Raw genomic sequence first — 22,146 nt, 5'->3', positions numbered from 1 at the left:
CGGAGTCAGTGACTTTGTGCTCCATCACAACTCTTAACAGTATGGGTGTCTTGAGAACACCTGTTCAGTTAAAAAGGTGGCAGACAAGGCAGCCCACAACCAGAAAGGCCCTTCTGGCATTTGCCAGAATTGCCAGATGGCCAGTCCGGCCCTGTTTGTGGCTGAACTTCATAGGCGATCTGTACATTTACAAGACACCATAGTATTACAGCACCAATGATATGTGCCAGTTCACGGTCCTCCGGTGGAGGAAGAAAAAATGTAAAAAACCCTAAAAACGCAGAGATATATATAAAAGTTCTCCACTTTTCTAAAAACATTAAAAAAAATCTAAAAATAATGATGATATTTGGTTTTGCCACGTGTCACTGTCCGAGCGAATAAAATATCAGATTATTCATGACATAAGGTGATCGCCAAACAAAAAAAATCTAAATAGCAGATCACTGCTTTTCCATCATTCCATGAAACATTAAATAAAAAACATCAGAAAGTCGTGAGGACCCCAAAATGGAAGCAAAAAACAAGACCGAAAAATAAAAAGAGCTCCTGGAAGGCGAGAAGGAGATCAAGTTGAAGAGGTGCCCTGTGGGATTCAGTCACCCAAGTGCCCCCATAGACCTGAGTATGAAGCCCCCTTTATTTGCTCACACCTGGGTGTTTACAGTTGGATAGATGATGATGATGATAGTGATGGTGGTGGTGATGATGGTGGTGGTGATGGTGGTAATGATGGTGTGGTGGTGATGATGATGGTAGTGGTGGTGATGATGATGGTGGTGGTGGTGATGATGGTAGTGGTGATGATGATGATGGTGGTGGTGGTAATGATGGTGTGGTGGCGATGAGGATGGTGGTGATGATTGTGGTGGTGGTGATGATGGTGGTGGTGATGATGATTGTGGTGATGGTGGTGATGATGGTGTGATGGTGGTGGTGGTGATAATGATGGTGGTGGTGATGGTGCCGTGGTAATGATGGTGTGGTGGCTGTGATGATGATGGTAGTGGTGGTGATGGTGTGGTGTGATGATGGTGATGGTGATGATGAAGATGGTGGTGGTGGTGATGATGATGGTGATGGTGGTGGTGATGGTGGTGGTGGTGGTGATGATAATGATGATGGTGGTGATGATGATGATGGTGGTGGTGGAGGTGATGATGGTGGTGGTGATGATGATGATGATGGTGGTGATGATGATGGTGGTGGAGATGATGATGGTGATGGTGGTGGTGGTGGTGGTGATGATGGTAGTGGTGGTGGTGATGGTGGTGGTGTTGATGATGGTGGTGATGATGGTGTGATGGTGGTGGTGATGGTGGTGATGATGATGGTGGTGGTAATGATGGTGTGGTGGTGATGATGATGGTGGTGGTAATGATGGTGTGGTGGTGGCGATGATGATGGTGGTGGTGATGATGATTGTGGTGATGGTGGTGATGATGGTGTGATGGTGGTGGTGGTGATGATGGTTTGGTGGTGGTGATGATGATGGTGGTGGTGATGATGATTGTGGTGATGGAGGTGATAATGATCTTGGTGGTGATGGTGGTAATGATGGTGTGGTGGTGGTGGTGGTGGTAATGATGGTGTGGTGGTGATGATGATGGTGATGAAGGTGGTGATGGTGTGGCGTGATGATGGTGATGATGATGAAGATGGTGGTGGTGGTGGTGATGGTGGTGATAGTGATGGTGGTGGTGGTGATGATGGTGGTGATGATGATGGTGGTGGTGGAAGTGATGATGATGATGATGATGGTGGTGCTGATGATGATGATGGTGGTGGAGGTGATGATGATGATGGTGACGGTGGTGGTGATGGTGATGGTGGTGGTGATGATGGTGGTGATGGTGATGGTGGTGGTGATGATGGTGGTGATAGTGATGGTGATGATGATGGTGGTGATGGTGATGATGATGGTGGTGGTGGAGGTGATGATGATGATGGTGATGGTGGTGATGATGGTAGTGGTGGTGGTGCTGATGATGATGATGGTGGTGGAGGTGATGATGATGGTGACGGTGGTGGTGATGGTGGTGGTGATGATGGTGGTGATGGAGGTGATGATGATGGTGATGGTGGTGATGATGGTAGTGGTGGTGGTGATGGTGGTGGTGATGATGATGGTGGTTGTGGTGATGATTGTGGTGATGGTGATGATGATGGTAGTGATGGTGGTGATGATGGTGGTGGTGGTGATGATGGTAGTGGTTGTGGTGGAGGTGATGATTGTGATGGTGATGATGGTGATGGTGGTGGTGATGATCATGATGGTGGTTGTGATGATTGTGGTGATGGTGGTGATGATGGTAGTGGTGGTGGTGATGGTGGTGATGGTGATGGTGGTGTTGATGATGATGGTGGTTGTGATGATTGTGGTGATGATGGTGATGATGGTAGTGGTGGTGGTGATGATGATGGTGGTGGTGATGATGGTAGTGGTGGTGGAGGTGATGATTGTGATGGTGATGGTGGTGGTGTTGATGATGATGGTGGTGATGGTGGTGATGATGGTAGTGGTGGTGGTGATGATGATGATGGTGGTGGTGGTGATGATGGTGGTGGTCATCTCCTTCCATTACCATCATCATCACCATCTCGGCAGGAATCCCCCCATATCCACCTCTCCTTTATGGTGACATAAAGCTCAGTGACCCCCAGACTCAGGCGTCTCAATGAACGTTCTGGATGGGACGCAGTTTACTGTAAATAAGTGACTCCTCCTAGTCTATAATGACAGGAGAGGATACGACAAAAATGGGGGCGATACCTGGTGCCCGGCCTCCGTATGTAGACAAAGGCAGACTAAAGGGGGCAGGGGCCCATAGCAACAAACTCAGCCCTTTCATTTCTTAACATTTGCCCATAGCAACCAATCAGACGAGTTCTTCCAATTTGCAAGCTGCTTTGGGTAAATGAAAGCAGGATTCTGATTGGTTGTCATGGGCAACTGCTCCAATTTAAATATGGCCGCTTTCTTCCAGAACCGCCACTTCTCTTGTCTGCAGGTTGGGTTGTAATGCCGGGTGCAACCTTTGGACAGGTTCTGTTTGTGAGGGAAAGCAAACATGGTTTTATTAACCCTGTCCAACCTCACGGGCGCAGATTGATCAATATGGCGGTGTTGTAAACGATGTCTGCCCCATGTTACTACAGGGTCACACAGGAGCAGATTTAGGCTCGGTACTAAATCTCTGCTCTTGGCTTCGTATGGTGCAATATGCCGCCATATAGTAACGCTTAATATTGAATGTTATCCTCCAACCAAAAAGAACAGACCCCACATTCCGAGGATACGTTATGTGCGTGATCCCAATATTAGACCTGACCATACACATTGTATTATATAACCAATAAGGTGGCGAACAAAGAAAATGGCCATATGTCACTTTAATTTCAGCACTGTGTGGCGCTATTATCTTAGCACATTGATGATATATTTTGGGCACTATATGGCGGTAGTATTATATTATCACTTTATAGCCTTATTGTATTGGCATATTAGTGCTCAGGATCATGATATATTTTGGGCACTATATGACGGTAGTATTATATTAGCACGTTATGGCCTTATTGTATCAGCATATTAGTGCTCAGAATCATGATATATTTTGGGCACTATATGACGGTAGTATTATATTAGCACTTTATGGCCTTATTGTATCAGCATATTAGTGCTCAGAATCATGATATATTTTGGGCACTATATGACGGTAGTATTATTTTAGCACGTTATGGCCTTATTGTATCAGCATATTACTGCTCAGGATCATGATATATTTTGGGCACTATATGACGGTAGTATTATATTAGCACTTTAAGGCCTTTTTATATCAGCATATTAGTGCTCAGGATCATGATCTATTTTGTCCTCTCTATGGCAGAATTATGTTGGTTTTGGTGTTGCACACTTCGTACCTTGAGTCTCTGCATCATAGCGTATTTTGCACGCTGTCTGGCAGTATTATGTTGGTACTGTATGGTAATATTATTTCAGCACATCGATGCTCTCCATTATGGTGTATTTTGGCTGCATTATGGTAGTATTATTTTAGTACGGTATGGAGCTATTATCTCAGCACATTACAGCTCAGCATAATGGTAGATTTTGGGGCACTGTATGGTAGTATTATTCTGGAACTGTATGGCAGTATTACATGGTATCATTTCGGCACTCTATGGCGGCATTATCTTGGTGCCATATTTGCCATTGATACAATTGTATAGCATCACGAGAGAATGCCTTAAGTTCTACCCATCAGTTCGGAGCACAGGTGGCGGAGGTGGCCCGGGATGGGGTTGTGCGGTTCTCAGCACATGTAGGGCCTGTGATTGCGGTTGAAGTTCAAGTAGCTATAATTAATCGTGTGACGGCGCAGGTGGCGGACATTCACATCAGGGCTGTGTACAGTGTCCGATGTCACGGGCTGGATCCATCCAGTCGTGTTTTCTGGAAATATTACTATTAATAATAGCAGCGCGGGCCGGGGACACGGAGAGGACATCGTTATCATAGGGCTGTTATATAACGCTATAGCGCATTACGTCATACTGCAGTATTATATTATAATCATAGAATCATAGAATCGTAGAGTTGGAAGGGACCTCCTGGGTCATCTGGTTCAACCCCCTGCTCAAAGCAGGATTCGCTAAATCATCCCAGTCAGATGTCTGTACGTCCTATGGCACAAAGTGTCGGAACCAGGAGACCCCTAAGGGGGCCTGATGGGGTGTCCAGAGCATGGCTGACCCACATTGTGGGACGTGGGTGTATGATAGGTGGAGTAGTCCTGTAAGGTAGAGCTGGAGGGATCAGGCTCTAGTGTCGTCGTGTCTCCATATTTGATGTTCTGCTGTGAAACACAGAGTCCGAACAACGGCGTCATCCAGGACATCACGCTCCGGCCTCGAGGATTTCCAGGAACTGCGACTCCGGATCTAACGAGCCGGGAGAAGGACGTCAGTCATATGGGTGGGCCTCCAATACTGTATCACGCAGGATGGGATTAGATACACGGCTCAGCAGTCAGTATCACACAGGATTAGATACACGGCTCAGCAGTCAGTATCACACAGGATAGGATTAGATACACGGCTCAGCAGTCAGTATCACACAGGATAGGATTAGATACACAGCTCAGCAGTCAGTATCACACAGGATAGGATTAGATACACGGCTCAGCAGTCAGTATCACACAGGATAGGATTAGATACACGGCTCAGCAGTCAGTATCACACAGGATAGGATTAGATACACGGCTCAGCTGTCAGTATCACACAGGATAGGATTAGATACACGGCTCAGCAGTCAGTATCACACAGGATAGGATTAGATACACGGCTCAGCAGTCAGTATCACACAGGAGGGGATTAGATACACGGCTCAGCAGTCAGTATCACACAGGAGAGGATTAGATACACGGCTCAGCAGTCAGTATCACACAGGATGGGATTAGATACACAGCTCAGCAGTCAGTATCACACAGGATAGGAGTAGATACACAGCTCAGCAGACAGTATCACACAGGAGAGGATTAGATACACGGCTCAGCAGTCAGTATCACACAGGACAGGATTAGATACACGGCTCAGCAGTCAGTATCACACAGGATAGGATTAGATACACGGCTCAGCAGTCAGTATCACACAGGATAGGATTAGATACACTGCTCAGCAGTCAGCATCACACAGGAGAGGATTAGATACACGGCTCAGCAGACAGTATCACACAGGATAGGATTAGATACACGGCTCAGCAGTCAGTATCACACAGGAGAGGATTAGATACACAGCTCAGCAGTCAGTATCACACAGGAGAGGATTAGATACATGGCTCAGCAGTCAGTATTACACAGGATAGGAATAGATACACGGCTCAGCAGTCAGTATCACACAGGATAGGATTAGATACACATCTCAGCAGTCAGTATCACACAGGCGAGGATAAGATACACGGCTCAGCAGTCAGTATCACACAGGATAGGATTAGATACACGGCTCAGCAGTCAGTATCACACAGGAGAGGATTATATACACAGCTCAGCAGTCTGTATCACACAGGATAGGATTAGATACACAGCTCAGCAGTCAGTATCACACAGGATAGGATTAGATACACGGCTCAGCAGACAATATCACACAGGAGAGGATTAGATACACGGCTCAGCAGTCAGTATCACACAGGAGAGGATTAGATACACGGCTCAGCAGTCAGCATCACACAGGATAGGATTAGATACACGGCTCAGCAGACAGTATTACACAGGATAGGATTAGATACATGGCTCAGCAGTCAGTATCACACAGGATACGATTAGATACACGGCTCAGCAGACAGTATCACACAGGAGAGGATTAGATACACGGCTCAGCAGTCAGTATCACACAGGAGAGGATTAGATACACGGCTCAGCAGTCAGTATCACACAGGAGAGGATTAGATACACGGCTCAGCAGACAGTATCACACAGGAGAGGATTAGATACACGGCTCAGCAAACAGTATCACACAGGAGAGGATTAGATATACGGCTCAGCAGTCAGTATCACACAGGATAGGATTAGATACATGGCTCAGCAGTCAGTATCACACAGGAGAGGATTAGATACACGGCTCAGCAGTCAGATGAGACGTTTTTGGGCTAAATGCAAAACTCTATGAGTTTGTATGTATCACCCTGAAAACACCATCCCCAACGAAACACATGGTGGTGGCTGCATCATGCTGTGGGGAGGATTTTCTTCAGAAGAGACAGCGAAGCTGGCCAGAGTTGATGAGAAGTTGGATGGAGCTAAATACTGGGCAATCCTGGAGGAAAACCTGTTAGAGGCTGCAGAAAACTTGATACTGTGGCGTAGGTTCCAGCAGGACAGCGACCCTAAACAACCTGCCAGAGCTACAATGGAAGGTTTAGATCAGAGCATATTCCTGTGTGTGAGCGGCGCAGTCACCGTCCAGACCCAAATCCCAGAGAATCTGTGACAAGACGGGAAAATTACTGATCACAGACGTCTCCGTCCAGTCTCACTGAAGAAGGGGCAAAATGTCACCTGTAGATGTGCAAAGCTGGAGAGACAGACCCCAAAAGACTGCAGAGAAAGGTGGGAGAGACAGACCCCAAAAGACTGCAGAGAAAGGTGGAGAGACAGACCCCAAAAGACTGCAGAGAAAGCTGAAGAGACAGACCCCAAAAGACTGCAGAGAAAGGTGGACAGACCCCAAAAGACTGCAGAGAAAGCTGGAGAGACAGACCCCAAAAGACTGCAGAGAAAGGTGGAGAGACAGACCCCAAAAGACTGCAGAGAAAGCTGGAGAGACAGACCCCAAAAAACTGCAGAGAAAGGTGGAGAGACAGACCCCAAAAGACTGCAGAGAAAGATGGAGAGACAGACCCAAAAGACTGCAGAGAAAGGTGGAGAGACAGACCCCAAAAGACTGCAGAGAAAGGTGGAGAGACAGACCCCAAAAGACTGCAGAGAAAGCTGGAGAGACAGACCCCAAAAAACTGCAGAGAAAGGTGGAGAGACAGACCCCAAAAGACTGCAGAGAAAGATGGAGAGACAGACCCAAAAGACTGCAGAGAAAGGTGGAGAGACAGACCCCAAAAGACTGCAGAGAAAGATGGAGAGACAGCCCCCAAAAGACTGCAGAGAAAGGTGGGAGAAACAGACCCCAAAAGACTGTAGAGAAAGGTGGAGAGACAGACCCCAAAAGACTGCAGAGAAAAGTGGGAGAGACAGACCCCAAAAGACTGCAGAGAAAAGTGAAGAGACAGACCCCAAAAGACTGTAGAGAAAGGTGGAGAGACAGACCCCAAAAGACTGCAGAGAAAAGTGAAGAGACAGACCCCAAAAGACTGCAGAGAAAGCTGGAGAGACAGACCCCAAAAGACAGAAGAGAAAGCTGGAGAGACAGACCCCAAAAGACTGCAGAGAAAGCTGAAGAGACAGACCCAAAAGACTGCAGAGACAGGTGAAGAGAACAATGTATGGATTCACATTTGTAAAATAATCAGAAAACCTCGTATCATTCCCTTTACATCACAGATTCTCGTCACTTTGTGTCGGTGTCACAGAGAATCCCAATAACTGGTTTGTAACGGGAAAAAATGTGGAAATCTTCCCGGGGTGTGAAGACATAGCGGCGACGGGCTTGGATAAAGCAGTAACATCAGAGTCGGTCAGTATTTGATCATTTTTATTAGTAAACAGACACTCGTGTTGTATCGGGGACGTGGAATGGATCGTGAGCATCAGGCGTCGATCGCCGGGTCGTGAGTCATCATTTCTGGCAGCGGCATTGGTCACTGTGTTGGACGCTGCCAGTGTGATTCCCGGCCTGAGTCTGTCCGGCATCCAGACATTTGTTTTTTATTGGTGGGATCTGCTGATCGATGGCTCATATAACGCGATCATCCTGCTTCCTAAAGGGGGGGATACAGGGGGCGCCGCGCCAGTCGCACAGGCAGATTGGGGCCCACTGCTGCTCCTGGGCTCTAGGGCCCCCTTGAGGCTGTGCCCTGTCACTGTAATGGGGTGCTAGGGACAGCAATGAATTGGGATATGGTGTGAACTTCTGTAAACCTCCATTTATACAGTACATTTTACAGCCGTCGTCTGCTCTATGCCCTCTTAGACCTTGACCGGTCTTATAACCAGGTGGCACCTAGAAAGTTAATATTAGGTGCTAACACAGCAAATCCTCGGCAGCCAGAGAGTGGCGGTAAATGGCCGTCCCCCGCAGGGCTGTATAATCCGCCTCCATCCCAATATATAATCCCGCACCTCGCCACCACCACCGCCTCGTCCTGTGCCCACCCTATATGTGGCCGCCACGGGGGCAGGATCCACAAGTTACGACCTCTCACAGCTTAACCCGGTCAGCCGGAAATATTGGGACCCCTAAAATGTCATTGCTGGTTAGTGGGGGTCTTCCCAGGAGCCATGGACCATCATCATCGCTCTCTTCAGCTGCTCGTAGCTCACGAACATGACGATATTCCAGGAGCCGAGTCTGAGAAAAGCCGGAACAAACCTACAGAAAGGAACCAAAGCATTAGGCGGTGTGCACACGTTGCGGATTCTGCTGCGGTGTACAGCACCATTTAACCGATGGAATCTAAAAAATGCAGTGCACATGCTGCGGAAAATTTCGCTCAGATTTGCTGCGGTTTATTTTCCGCAGATTCCGCAGCGTTTCTACACCTCTTCCATGATAGGAATCCGCACTAAATCCACTATAAATCTGCAGGAAATTCATAGGTAAAACGCAGGTCATTTTACTGCGGCTTCAGGCAAATCCGTGCGGAAAAATCTGCAATGTGGGCTCCACAATGTGGGCACATACCCTCAGAAATACTCAAGATCTCTGCATGCTGTCAGTGATTTGGAGCATTCTTGTCTTCACTGGATCCATCCTGAATTATTACGTCCCACAGCTGAGGATTTGTTACAATGAGACATCTGGGGCCGAATAAAAATGAGAATGCTTCAATCAACTGACAGCAGACAGAGATATTACATATAGAAAAGCATCATCCAACAATGGATCTCATCGAAATTGTATCACATTTTCTTGAAAGCGCAGCATTACGACACCTGTGACATGACTGTGTGCACACGAGGCAGCTTACCCCTTGTAAAATGCCAGGCTGCCCTCATTAACCAACATGGTAAAGGCACAATTCAGTGCGTTCCTGTACTGCCCAGCCGTAGAGTTCATGTACCGAGTCTTCACCACATCCACCGGAGACGCCACAACTGTCGTGCAGAAACCAGCACCAAACGCAGCCACAAAATGACACGGAAGGTTATCTGGAGACAATAATAACACCGGGACTCAATAACAATCCAGTAATACTGCCCCTATATACAAGAATATAACTACTATAATACTGCCCCTATATACAAGAATATAACTACAATAATACTGCCCCTATATACAAGAATATTACTACAATAATACTGCTCCTATGTACAAGACTATAACTACTATAATTCTGCCCCTATGTACAAGAATATAACTACTATAAGACTGCCCCTATGTACAAGAATATAACTACTATAATACTGTTCCTATGTACAAGAATATAACTACTATAATACTGCCCCAAATGTACAAGAATATAACTACTATAATACTGCCCCCAATGTACAAGAATATAACTACTATAATACTGCTCCCTATGTACAAGAATATTACTACAATAATACTGCCCCTATATACAAGAATATAACTACTATAATACTGCTCCCTATGTACAAGAATATAACTACTATAATACTGCTCCCTATGTACAAGAATATAACTACTATAATACTGCCCCTATGTACAAGAATATAACTACTATAATACTGCTCCCTATGTACAAGAACATAACTACTATAATACTGCCCCTATATACAAGAATATAACTACAATAATACTGCCCCTATATACAAGAATATAACTACAATAATACTGCCCCTATATACAAGAATATAACTACAATAATACTGCCCCTATATACAAGAATATTACTACAATAATACTGCCCCTATATACAAGAATATAACTACTATAATACTGCTCCCTATGTACAAGAATATAACTACTATAATACTGCTCCCTATGTACAACAATATTACTACTATAATACTGCCCCTATGTACAAGAATATAACTACTATAATACTGTTCCTATGTACAAGAATATAACTACTATAATACTGCCCCTATGTACAAGAATATAACTACTATAATACTGCTCCCTATGTACAAGAATATAACTACTATAATACTGCCCCCTATGTACAAGAATATAACTACTATAATACTGCTACCTATGTACAAGAATATAACTACTATAATACTGGTCCCTATGTACAAGAATATAACTGCTATAATACTGCTCCCTATGTACAAGAATATAACTACTATAATACTGCCCCTATGTACAAGAATATAACTACTATAATACTGCTCCTATGTACAAGAATATAACTACTATAATACTGCCCCTATGTACAAGAATATAACTACTATAATACTGCTCCCTATGTACAAGAATATAACTACTATAATACTGCCCCTATGTACAAGAATATAACTACTATAATACTGCTCCTATGTACAAGAATATAACTACTATAATACTGCCCCCCTATGTACAAGAATATAACTACTATAATACTGCCCCCTATATACAAGAATATAACTACTATAATACTGCCCCTATATACAAGAATATAACTACTATAATACTGCTCCTATGTACAAGAATATAACTACTATAATGCTGCTCCTATGTACAAGAATATAACTACTATAATACTGCTCCTATGTACAAGAATATAACTACTATAATACTGCTCCTATGTACAAGAATATAACTACTATAATACTGCTCCTATGTACAAGAATATAACTACTATAAATACTGCCTCCTATGTAGAAGAATATAACTGCTATAATTCCACTCCTATATGTAAATATGTGAACCTTGGTCGGAGTTTTTACTGTTTTATTTCTCTGTACGTGCGGTGTTATTTTTATAGCTTTGGGAATGATGAGATTTGTTATCAGGAGTAATGTTTCGCCGTGGACATGATGTCTTCTCTTATCTCAGTGCCTTTCTCAGGTGCAGGTAATAACGATTGTGCCAGTTGATCTCTATTATCACCATATATCGGTACAATGTGCTGCCATCCACTCTGGTGACAGAACAACGTGTGCAGGACGTCAGGGTTGGTAGATATGATAGGCGGTGATGTCTGGACAGAACGGTCCTCACCTGTCATGAGCTGGCGGATAAGGATGGCTTCTTTGATCAGGTCGTAGGTCACCAGTTCTGCGCAGTTCACGATGGCGTTGCGGGTAATGTTGGGTACTGTTCCTGCGTAGAAAAAACTAAAGTTCACCTGTGGTTATAATCCATACAGGTCTATACAATATATACAGTAAATGGCCGACATGAATGCTATAATGCCCCAACGCCCCCTGATGGTCATAAGTGCATGAAGATCATGGAACGCTGCAGGGTAAAGCAGTGGACATCGGTGGTTTAGATATTCTTGTCTCAGGACTGTGGTTTTATATGGGTTTATAAGGAATGATCTTCAGCTGTCCCACCTTTCCAGAGTCCTCGGACCCCCTCTTCCTTGGCGATGGTCTTGTAGGCATCCACAGTGCCATTATACCTCCTGTGACCTTCTATGACCTTGATGTCGGCCTGGAACCTCACTTTCACCACATCCGTTGGCTGAGCGCAGGTGACGGCCAGGGCCCCGGTTGTGGATCCAGCGAGAAGTCGGCATGTGACCCCGGAATCTGGGAAAAGAGAAGGCGATAGATACAGGAAGTAGCCCAGCGGTGCTTCACCACGACAACAGTCAGATAGCTGCTCTCACCCTGCATCGGGTACCTACGTATGTGTCCTTATGGTCGCCCCTGTGTACCAAGAGCTGTACGTAGTGCCAATCTTGGGGGAAATGGTGATAACATGCACAGTTCCTCATTCACATAGTCAGGTTTCAGTATAGGGAAAGTTACGTTTCACACATTTTTACGGGGCTGTCATGACACAGCTGTCGGGTGCTCCAGGATCAGGGGCTTCTTCCCTGTCACTAACTCTAGGGGGCACCCTACCTCACCCTATTCCCTGGAATACTTCTGAAGATGAAGATGCCAGGGCTGCCACCCTTGTTTTATCTCCTGAGTTAACCCTCTGTCTGTTCTCTTCCCCCACCCGGGGAAGAGGGGCGCTATTGTGCACCACAGTACATCAACCCAACAAACCAGGCTACACAATCAAGGGTTAACAGAAAACTCCAGGCATACAAAATATTCACTCACATAAAAACAGAGGAATGCACCAGAGAGTAGAGGATGAGGAATAAACCAAAATAGAGAAGGATAAGGAATTACCACAAATACAAACCAAGGAACAGACACAGATACCTCATCCAACTCTCCTCATATGAACACCTCTCCTCCTAAGCCATGCAGCAAATGCTAGCTCTGACAAGGATTTGTATCAGAGCCCAGATTATAAAGGGGAAAGGAGTGGCTGACCAAGCTCAACTGTGAGCTCAGAGCTATCCAACTTGGAAGATTAACCGCTGTTCTGCCAAAAGGAATAAACACCATTAAAATGAAGGAGAAGTGCTTCTTCTCAGCACCGGAGTAGGAGCAATCAGACGCTGCGGTCTTCTGGCTCCTCACTATCACAGTAACCTCGTGACAATGACACTGTAATGTTAAAATTATGGGTGTACTGTGATGTCTCTATTATAGGTGTACTGTGATGTCTTTATTATAGGTGTACTGTGATGTCTCTGTTATAGGTGTACTGTGATGTCTCTGTTATAGGTGTACTGTGATGTCTCTGTTATAGGTGTACTGTGATGTCTCTGTTATAGGTGTACTGTGATGTCTCTGTTATAGGTGTACTGTGATGTCTCTGTTATAGGTGTACTGTGATGTCTCTATTATAGGTGTACTGTGATGTCTCTATTATAGGTGTACTGTGATGTCTCTATTATAGGTGTACTGTGATGTCTTTATTATAGGTGTACTGTGATGTCTCTGTTATAGGTGTACTGTGATGTCTCTGTTATAGGTGTACTGTGATGTCTCTATTATAGGTGTACTGTGATGTCTCTGTTATAGGTGTACTGTGATGTCTCTGTTATAGGTGTACTGTGATGTCTCTGTTATAGGTGTACTGTGATGTCTCTGTTATAGGTGTACTGTGATGTCTCTGTTATAGGTGTACTGTGATGTCTCTGTTATAGGTGTACTGTGATGTCTCTGTTATAGGTGTACTGTGATGTCTTTATTATAGGTGTACTGTGATGTCTCTGTTATAGGTGTACTGTGATGTCTCTGTTATAGGTGTACTGTGATGTCTTTATTATAGGTGTACTGTGATGTCTCTGTTATAGGTGTACTGTGATGTCTCTATTATAGGTGTACTGTGATGTCTCTATTATAGGTGTACTGTGATGTCTCTGTTATAGGTGTACTGTGATGTCTTTATTATAGGTGTACTGTGATGTCTCTGTTATAGGTGTACTGTGATGTCTCTATTATAGGTGTACTGTGATGTCTCTATTATAGGTGTACTGTGATGTCTCTATTATAGGTGTACTGTGATGTCTTTATTATAGGTGTACTGTGATGTCTCTGTTATAGGTGTACTGTGATGTCTCTGTTATAGGTGTACTGTGATGTCTCTATTATAGGTGTACTGTGATGTCTCTGTTATAGGTGTACTGTGATGTCTCTGTTATAGGTGTACTGTGATGTCTCTGTTATAGGTGTACTGTGATGTCTCTGTTATAGGTGTACTGTGATGTCTTTATTATAGGTGTACTGTGATGTCTCTGTTATAGGTGTACTGTGATGTCTCTGTTATAGGTGTACTGTGATGTCTTTATTATAGGTGTACTGTGATGTCTCTGTTATAGGTGTACTGTGATGTCTCTGTTATAGGTGTACTGTGATGTCTCTGTTATAGGTGTACTGTGATGTCTCTATTATAGGTGTACTGTGATGTCTCTGTTATAGGTGTACTGTGATGTCTCTGTTATAGGTGTACTGTGATGTCTTTATTATAGGTGTACTGTGATGTCTCTATTATAGGTGTACTGTGATGTCTCTGTTATAGGTGTACTGTGATGTCTTTATTATAGGTGTACTGTGATGTCTCTGTTATAGGTGTACTGTGATGTCTCTATTATAGGTGTACTGTGATGTCTTTATTATAGGTGTACTGTGATGTCTCTGTTATAGGTGTACTGTGATGTCTCTATTATAGGTGTACTGTGATGTCTCTATTATAGGTGTACTGTGATGTCTCTATTATAGGTGTACTGTGATGTCTCTATTATAGGTGTACTGTGATGTCTCTATTATAGGTGTACTGTGATGTCTCTATTATAGGTGTACTGTGATGTCTCTGTTATAGGTGTACTGTGATGTCTCTGTTATAGGTGTACTGTGATGTCTCTATTATAGGTGTACTGTGATGTCTCTATTATAGGTGTACTGTGATGTCTCTATTATAGGTGTACTGTGATGTCTCTGTTATAGGTGTACTGTGATGTCTCTGTTATAGGTGTACTGTGATGTCTCTATTATAGGTGTACTGTGATGTCTCTGTTATAGGTGTACTGTGATGTCTCTATTATAGGTGTACTGTGATGTCTCTATTATAGGTGTACTGTGATGTCTCTATTATAGGTGTACTGTGATGTCTCTGTTATAGGTGTACTGTGATGTCTCTGTTATAGGTGTACTGTGATGTCTCTATTATAGGTGTACTGTGATGTCTCTATTATAGGTGTACTGTGATGTCTTTATTATAGGTGTACTGTGATGTCTCTATTATAGGTGTACTGTGATGTCTCTGTTATAGGTGTACTGTGATGTCTTTATTATAGGTGTACTGTGATGTCTCTGTTATAGGTGTACTGTGATGTCTCTGTTATAGGTGTACTGTGATGTCTCTGTTATAGGTGTACTGTGATGTCTCTATTATAGGTGTACTGTGATGTCTCTGTTATAGGTGTACTGTGATGTCTCTATTATAGGTGTACTGTGATGTCTCTGTTATAGGTGTACTGTGATGTCTCTGTTATAGGTGTACTGTGATGTCTTTATTATAGGTGTACTGTGATGTCTCTATTATAGGTGTACTGTGATGTCTCTATTATAGGTGTACTGTGATGTCTCTGTTATAGGTGTACTGTGATGTCTCTGTTATAGGTGTACTGTGATGTCTCTGTTATAGGTGTACTGTGATGTCTCTGTTATAGGTGTACTGTGATGTCTCTGTTATAGGTGTACTGTGATGTCTCTATTATAGGTGTACTGTGATGTCTCTGTTATAGGTGTACTATGATGTCTCTGTTATAGGTGTACTGTGATGTCTTTATTATAGGTGTACTGTGATGTCTCTATTATAGGTGTACTGTGATGTCTCTATTATAGGTGTACTGTGATGTCTCTGTTATAGGTGTACTGTGATGTCTCTGTTATAGGTGTACTGTGATGTCTTTATTATAGGTGTACTGTGATGTCTCTGTTATAGGTGTACTGTGATGTCTTTATTATAGGTGTACTGTGATGTCTCTATTATAGGTGTACTGTGATGTCTCTATTATAGGTGTACTGTGATGTCTCTGTTATAGGTGTACTGTGATGTCTCTGTTATAGGTGTACTGTGATGTCTCTGTTATAGGTGTACTGTGATGTCTCTGTTATAGGTGTACTGTGATGTCTCTGTTATAGGTGTACTGTGATGTCTCTGTTATAGGTGTACTGTGATGTCTCTATTATAGGTGTACTGTGATGTCTCTGTTATAGGTGTACTGTGATGTCTCTATTATAGGTGTACTGTGATGTCTCTGTTATAGGTGTACTGTGATGTCTCTGTTATAGGTGTACTGTGATGTCTTTATTATAGGTGTACTGTGATGTCTCTATTATAGGTGTACTGTGATGTCTCTATTATAGGTGTACTGTGATGTCTCTGTTATAGGTGTACTGTGATGTCTCTGTTATAGGTGTACTGTGATGTCTCTGTTATAGGTGTACTGTGATGTCTCTGTTATAGGTGTACTGTGATGTCTCTGTTATAGGTGTACTGTGATGTCTCTGTTATAGGTGTACTGTGATGTCTCTGTTATAGGTGTACTGTGATGCCTCTGTTATAGGTGTACTGTGATGTCTCTGTTATAGGTGTACTGTGATGTCTCTATTATAGGTGTACTGTGATGTCTCTATTATAGGTGTACTGTGATGTCTCTATTATAGGTGTACTGTGATGTCTCTGTTATAGGTGTACTGTGATGCCTCTGTTATAGGTGTACTGTGATGTCTCTATTATAGGTGTACTGTGATGTCTCTATTATAGGTGTACTGTGATGTCTCTGTTATAGGTGTACTGTGATGCCTCTGTTATAGGTGTACTGTGATGTCTCTATTATAGGTGTACTGTGATGTCTCTGTTATAGGTGTACTGTGATGTCTCTATTATAGGTGTACTGTGATGTCTCTGTTATAGGTGTACTGTGATGTCTCTGTTATAGGTGTACTGTGATGTCTCTATTATAGGTGTACTGTGATGTCTTTATTATAGGTGTACTGTGATGTCTCTGTTATAGGTGTACTGTGATGTCTCTGTTATAGGTGTACTGTGATGTCTCTGTTATAGGTGTACTGTGATGTCTCTATTATAGGTGTACTGTGATGTCTCTGTTATAGGTGTACTGTGATGTCTCTGTTATAGGTGTACTGTGATGTCTCTATTATAGGTGTACTGTGATGTCTCTGTTATAGGTGTACTGTGATGTCTTTATTATAGGTGTACTGTGATGTCTCTATTATAGGTGTACTGTGATGTCTCTGTTATAGGTGTACTGTGATGTCTCTGTTATAGGTGTACTGTGATGTCTCTATTATAGGTGTACTGTGATGTCTCTGTTATAGGTGTACTGTGATGTCTCTATTATAGGTGTACTGTGATGTCTCTGTTATAGGTGTACTGTGATGTCTCTATTATAGGTGTACTGTGATGTCTCTGTTATAGGTGTACTGTGATGTCTTTATTATAGGTGTACTGTGATGTCTCTATTATAGGTGTACTGTGATGCCTCTGTTATAGGTGTACTGTGATGTCTCTGTTATAGGTGTACTGTGATGTCTCTGTTATAGGTGTACTGTGATGTCTTTATTATAGGTGTACTGTGATGTCTCTGTTATAGGTGTACTGTGATGTCTCTATTATAGGTGTACTGTGATGTCTCTGTTATAGGTGTACTGTGATGTCTTTATTATAGGTGTACTGTGATGTCTCTATTATAGGTGTACTGTGATGCCTCTGTTATAGGTGTACTGTGATGTCTCTGTTATAGGTGTACTGTGATGTCTCTGTTATAGGTGTACTGTGATGTCTCTATTATAGGTGTACTGTGATGTCTCTGTTATAGGTGTACTGTGATGTCTCTATTATAGGTGTACTGTGATGTCTCTGTTATAGGTGTACTGTGATGTCTTTATTATAGGTGTACTGTGATGCCTCTGTTATAGGTGTACTGTGATGTCTCTATTATAGGTGTACTGTGATGTCTTTATTATAGGTGTACTGTGATGTCTCTGTTATAGGTGTACTGTGATGTCTCTGTTATAGGTGTACTGTGATGTCTTTATTATAGGTGTACTGTGATGTCTCTGTTATAGGTGTACTGTGATGTCTCTGTTATAGGTGTACTGTGATGTCACTAATTGTACTTTGATGTCATTATTATGGGTGTATTTTGGCTGATACTCTGATATCACTTATGTCATCACTTTGATGTCACTGTTATGGGGACACTATTTTGTCAGTGTTATGGGGTCACTATGATGTCAGTATTATGGGGTCACTATGATGTCAGTGTTATGGGGTCGCTCCGATGCCACTGAAATGGGGCCACTGTGATGAATGTGTGATGTGCTCACGCTGATGTTACAGATATGGAGTTACTTATGTCACTGTTATATGGGTGTGTTGTGATGTCACTGATGACACTATGATGTCACTGTTATGGGGTCACAGATGTTACTGTTATGGGGTCACTGTGATGTCCCTGTTTTGGGGTTGCCGTGATGTCACTGCTATGGGGTCGCTGTGATGTCACTGTTATAGGGTCACTGTGGTGTCACTGTTATGGGGTCACTATGATCTCACTGTTATGGGGTCACAGATGTTACTGTTATGTGGTCATTGTGATGTCCCTGTTTTGGGGTTGCCGTGATGTCACTGCTATGGGGTCACTATGATATCACTGTTATGAGGTCACTATGATGTTACTGTTCTGGGCTCACTATGATGTCACTGTTATGGGGTCACTGTGATGTCACTATAATGGGGTCACTGTGATGTCACTATTATGGGGTTGCTGTGATGTCCCTGTTTTGGGGTCACTGTGATGTCACTATTATGGGGTAACAGTGACGTCACTATTATAGGGTCACTATGATGCCACTCTAATGGGGGTCACTATGATGTCACTGTTTTGGGGTCACTATGATGTCACTGTTATGGGGTCACTATGATGCCACTGTTATGGGGTCACTGTGTTGTCATTGCTATGGGGTCACTGTGATGTCACTATTATGGGGTCACTGTGATGTCCCTGTTTTGGGGTCACTGTGATGTTCCTGTCTTGTGGTCACTGTGATGTCACTATAATGGGGTAACAGTGATGTCACTATTATAGGGTCACTATGATGTCACTCTTATGGGGGTCACTATGATGTCACTGTTATGGAGTCACTATCATGTCACTGTTATGGGGTCACTATGATGTCACTGTTTTGGGGTCACTGTTATGGGGTCACTATGATGTCCCTATTTTAAGGTCACTACAATGTCACTCTTATGGGGTCACTGTGATTTTACTATTTTAGGTACACTGTGGCTGCCATTATTATGGGGCACGTTTTCTTTTATAGGGCATTTTAGTGTTCCCCCCAAAAAGATCCCACATTAGAGTTAGGTCTTTAGCAAAATGCAGGTTTTCCTCCATTCACACAGATACAGGGTAATGGCCGTCGCTCACTTTCTGACTGCCGACAGTAAAACTGCTTCACGGAGTCGTACATCCCAATCCGGATAGAGGCGAAGGTCATCTGCCGCTGCAGCCCGGCCACCAGCCCATTGTAGAGACTGGCCGGCCCCTCCATCTTCACCATGGTGGAGATCGTCCCCATCACCCCCTTGTACTGGACGACTCGGACGCTGGGCTGCGCCGGACCCTCCCCTTGGATCTGCAGATAGGACAGGGAGTGAAGACTTTTTCATATATTTACACCCCTTCCCCCATGGGGTGATCTTATTTACCTGCAGTCTGACTTTCGCCGTGTCTAAGGGGAATGTGACCAAATCCGCAATACAGGCTGCCGTCCCAGCGCCCACAAACTTCACCGTCAGTGTGGGGGGAACCTCGGAGGGCTTCAGTCCGACCATCTTTTCTTTTGTAGGTTTTGTAGTTGACGACCAGTGATGCTTCACACGTTACCTGCGAGGATAAAAAATTCTGACATTAGGAACCCATCATGTAATGGAGTACGTCTCCACACGTTCCATTCATGATCTTAAAGGGACAGTCCCTTTAAATAAAACTTAAAGATTTGTTTTTACATACATGCATGTATTTTCAGCTAAAAATAATATTTGCGATTGGGTTTTATTACAAATTTTGCACAGTTTGGCTTTTACAGGCTATTGTATGACCACAGATGACCCAAATACGTGTATATAAACAGAAAAAAGTTAATAAAAGTGGACAACCCCTCCAATTCCTCATTATCGTCATGTGGTCTCTGGCACTAGATTGTCAGATTTTCTGGACTAGTGGACTAAGATATGGCGCCGGACTATCAGAATTACTGGACTGTTGGATGCCAGATTAAAGGGATTCTGCTTTGTGTGCAGAAGGGATGTTGGAGTGTGACGGTGACTCAGATCGTCGCCGATGCTCACATTTCTTTACACGACTTCCCGTTTCGATGGGTTAATTTTCTGCTCGGTCATTAAATAAATCTCGGGGAAAGTTTTCTGCACGTCCCTTACAGACAAAGTCAGAAACCTCAATTTAAAGGAGATCGACAAATAAATGTTTCCACTTTTCTTACCATTTTAAAGATTTCTGCTTCCGGTCAGTGAATGAAAACCGGGACAGATCTAAGCATAAAACCCACAGCTGAGGATACAGACCCCAGACTAGACCCCGTAAAGAAATATAGACCCCAGACCGGACCCCGCAGATAAATACAGACCCCACAGATAAATACAGACCCCAGACCGGACCCCACAGATAAATACAGACCCCAGACTGGACCCTGCAGATAAATACAGACCCCAGACCGGACCCCACAGATAAATACAGACCCCAGACCGGACCCTGCAGATAAATACAGACCCCAGACCGGACCCTGCAGATAAATACAGACCCCAGACCGGACCCTGCAGATAAATACAGACCCCAGACCGGACCCCACAGATAAATACAGACCCAAGACTGGACCCTGCAGATAAATACAGACCCCAGACCGGACCCCGCAGATAAATACAGACCCCAGACCGGACCCCGCAGATAAATACAGACCCCAGACCGGACCCCGCAGATAAATACAGACCCCAGACCAGACCCCACAGATAAATACAGACCCCAGACCAGACCCTGCAGATAAATACAGACCCCAGACCGGACCCCGCAGATAAATACAGACCCCAGACCGGACCCTGCAGATAAATACAGACCCCAGACCCAGGACCCTGCAGATAAATACAGACCCCGGACCCCGCAGATAAATACAGACCCCAGACCGGACCCTGCAGATAAATACAGACCCCAGACCGGACCCCGCAGATAAATACAGACCCCAGACCGGACCCCGCAGATAAATACAGACCCCAGACCTTACCCTGCAGATAAATACAGACCCCAGACCCAGGACCCCGCAGATAAATACAGACCCCAGACCGGACCCCGCAGATAAATACAGACCCCAGACCGGACCCCGCAGATAAATACAGACCCCAGACCGGACCCCGCAGATAAATACAGACCCCAGACCGGACCCTGCAGATAAATACAGACCCCAGACCGGACCCCGCAGATAAATACAGACCCCAGACCGGACCCCGCAGATAAATACAGACCCCAGACCGGACCCCGCAGATAAATACAGACCCCAGACCGGACCCCGCAGATAAATACAGACCCCAGACCGGACCAATAATATGTACAGACCCTAGTCGACACCCCCAGATAAATACAGAGTTCAGTCCACCTAAACAAGTACAGTAATTACAGACCCTACAAATACAGACCCCAGACCGGACTCTTACATAAACGCAGGCCACAGACCAGACCCCTAAGTATCGACAGACCCCCAGCCCAGACCCCTAAAGTAGCACAAATGTCAGACAGCCAGAACCAAGACGTCTTACACAAATACAGATCTAAGACCAGGTTTCTAGATTAATGACAGTCCACAAAAACTACAGACATCAGTCCCCATAACAGCAAACCAGACCCCTTTAATATGTGCCGCAGACCAGACTGCCCCCATTACACATATCACCAGTTTGTAGCAGGACATTTTTGCCACT

At 44.0% G+C, this 22,146-nt stretch overlaps 2 protein-coding genes across 3 annotated transcripts in view; one reads left to right on the top strand and one right to left on the bottom strand.

Annotated features, from left to right (window-relative positions):
• The window catches only part of DNAJB13 (DnaJ heat shock protein family (Hsp40) member B13), a 58,688-nt gene that overhangs the window by 34,984 nt on the left and 1,558 nt on the right, over positions 1 to 22,146 (top strand). The gene's annotated exons all lie outside the window — the stretch shown is intronic.
• Positions 8,183 to 22,146, bottom strand: part of LOC141051563 (dicarboxylate carrier UCP2-like) — a 28,253-nt gene continuing 14,289 nt past the window's right edge. For both annotated transcript variants that reach the window (XM_073548550.1, XM_073548551.1), the window contains exons 2-7: positions 19,870 to 20,047; positions 19,589 to 19,796; positions 12,111 to 12,308; positions 11,773 to 11,874; positions 9,635 to 9,815; positions 8,183 to 9,036 (exon numbers count right to left, since the gene is read on the bottom strand). In XM_073548550.1, coding sequence (XP_073404651.1) covers positions 8,922 to 9,036; positions 9,635 to 9,815; positions 11,773 to 11,874; positions 12,111 to 12,308; positions 19,589 to 19,796; positions 19,870 to 19,995 — 930 coding nt within the window. In that variant the 5' untranslated portion in view covers positions 19,996 to 20,047 and the 3' untranslated portion in view covers positions 8,183 to 8,921. The remainder of the gene's footprint in view (positions 9,037 to 9,634; positions 9,816 to 11,772; positions 11,875 to 12,110; positions 12,309 to 19,588; positions 19,797 to 19,869; positions 20,048 to 22,146) is intronic.

This window comes from Dendrobates tinctorius, unplaced genomic scaffold (genome assembly GCF_039654945.1).
Source record: "Dendrobates tinctorius isolate UK_male_01 unplaced genomic scaffold, ASM3965494v1 ptg000157l, whole genome shotgun sequence".
Classification (NCBI taxonomy): Eukaryota; Metazoa; Chordata; class Amphibia; order Anura; family Dendrobatidae; genus Dendrobates; species Dendrobates tinctorius.
This window is presented reverse-complemented; position numbering and strand designations above follow the sequence as displayed.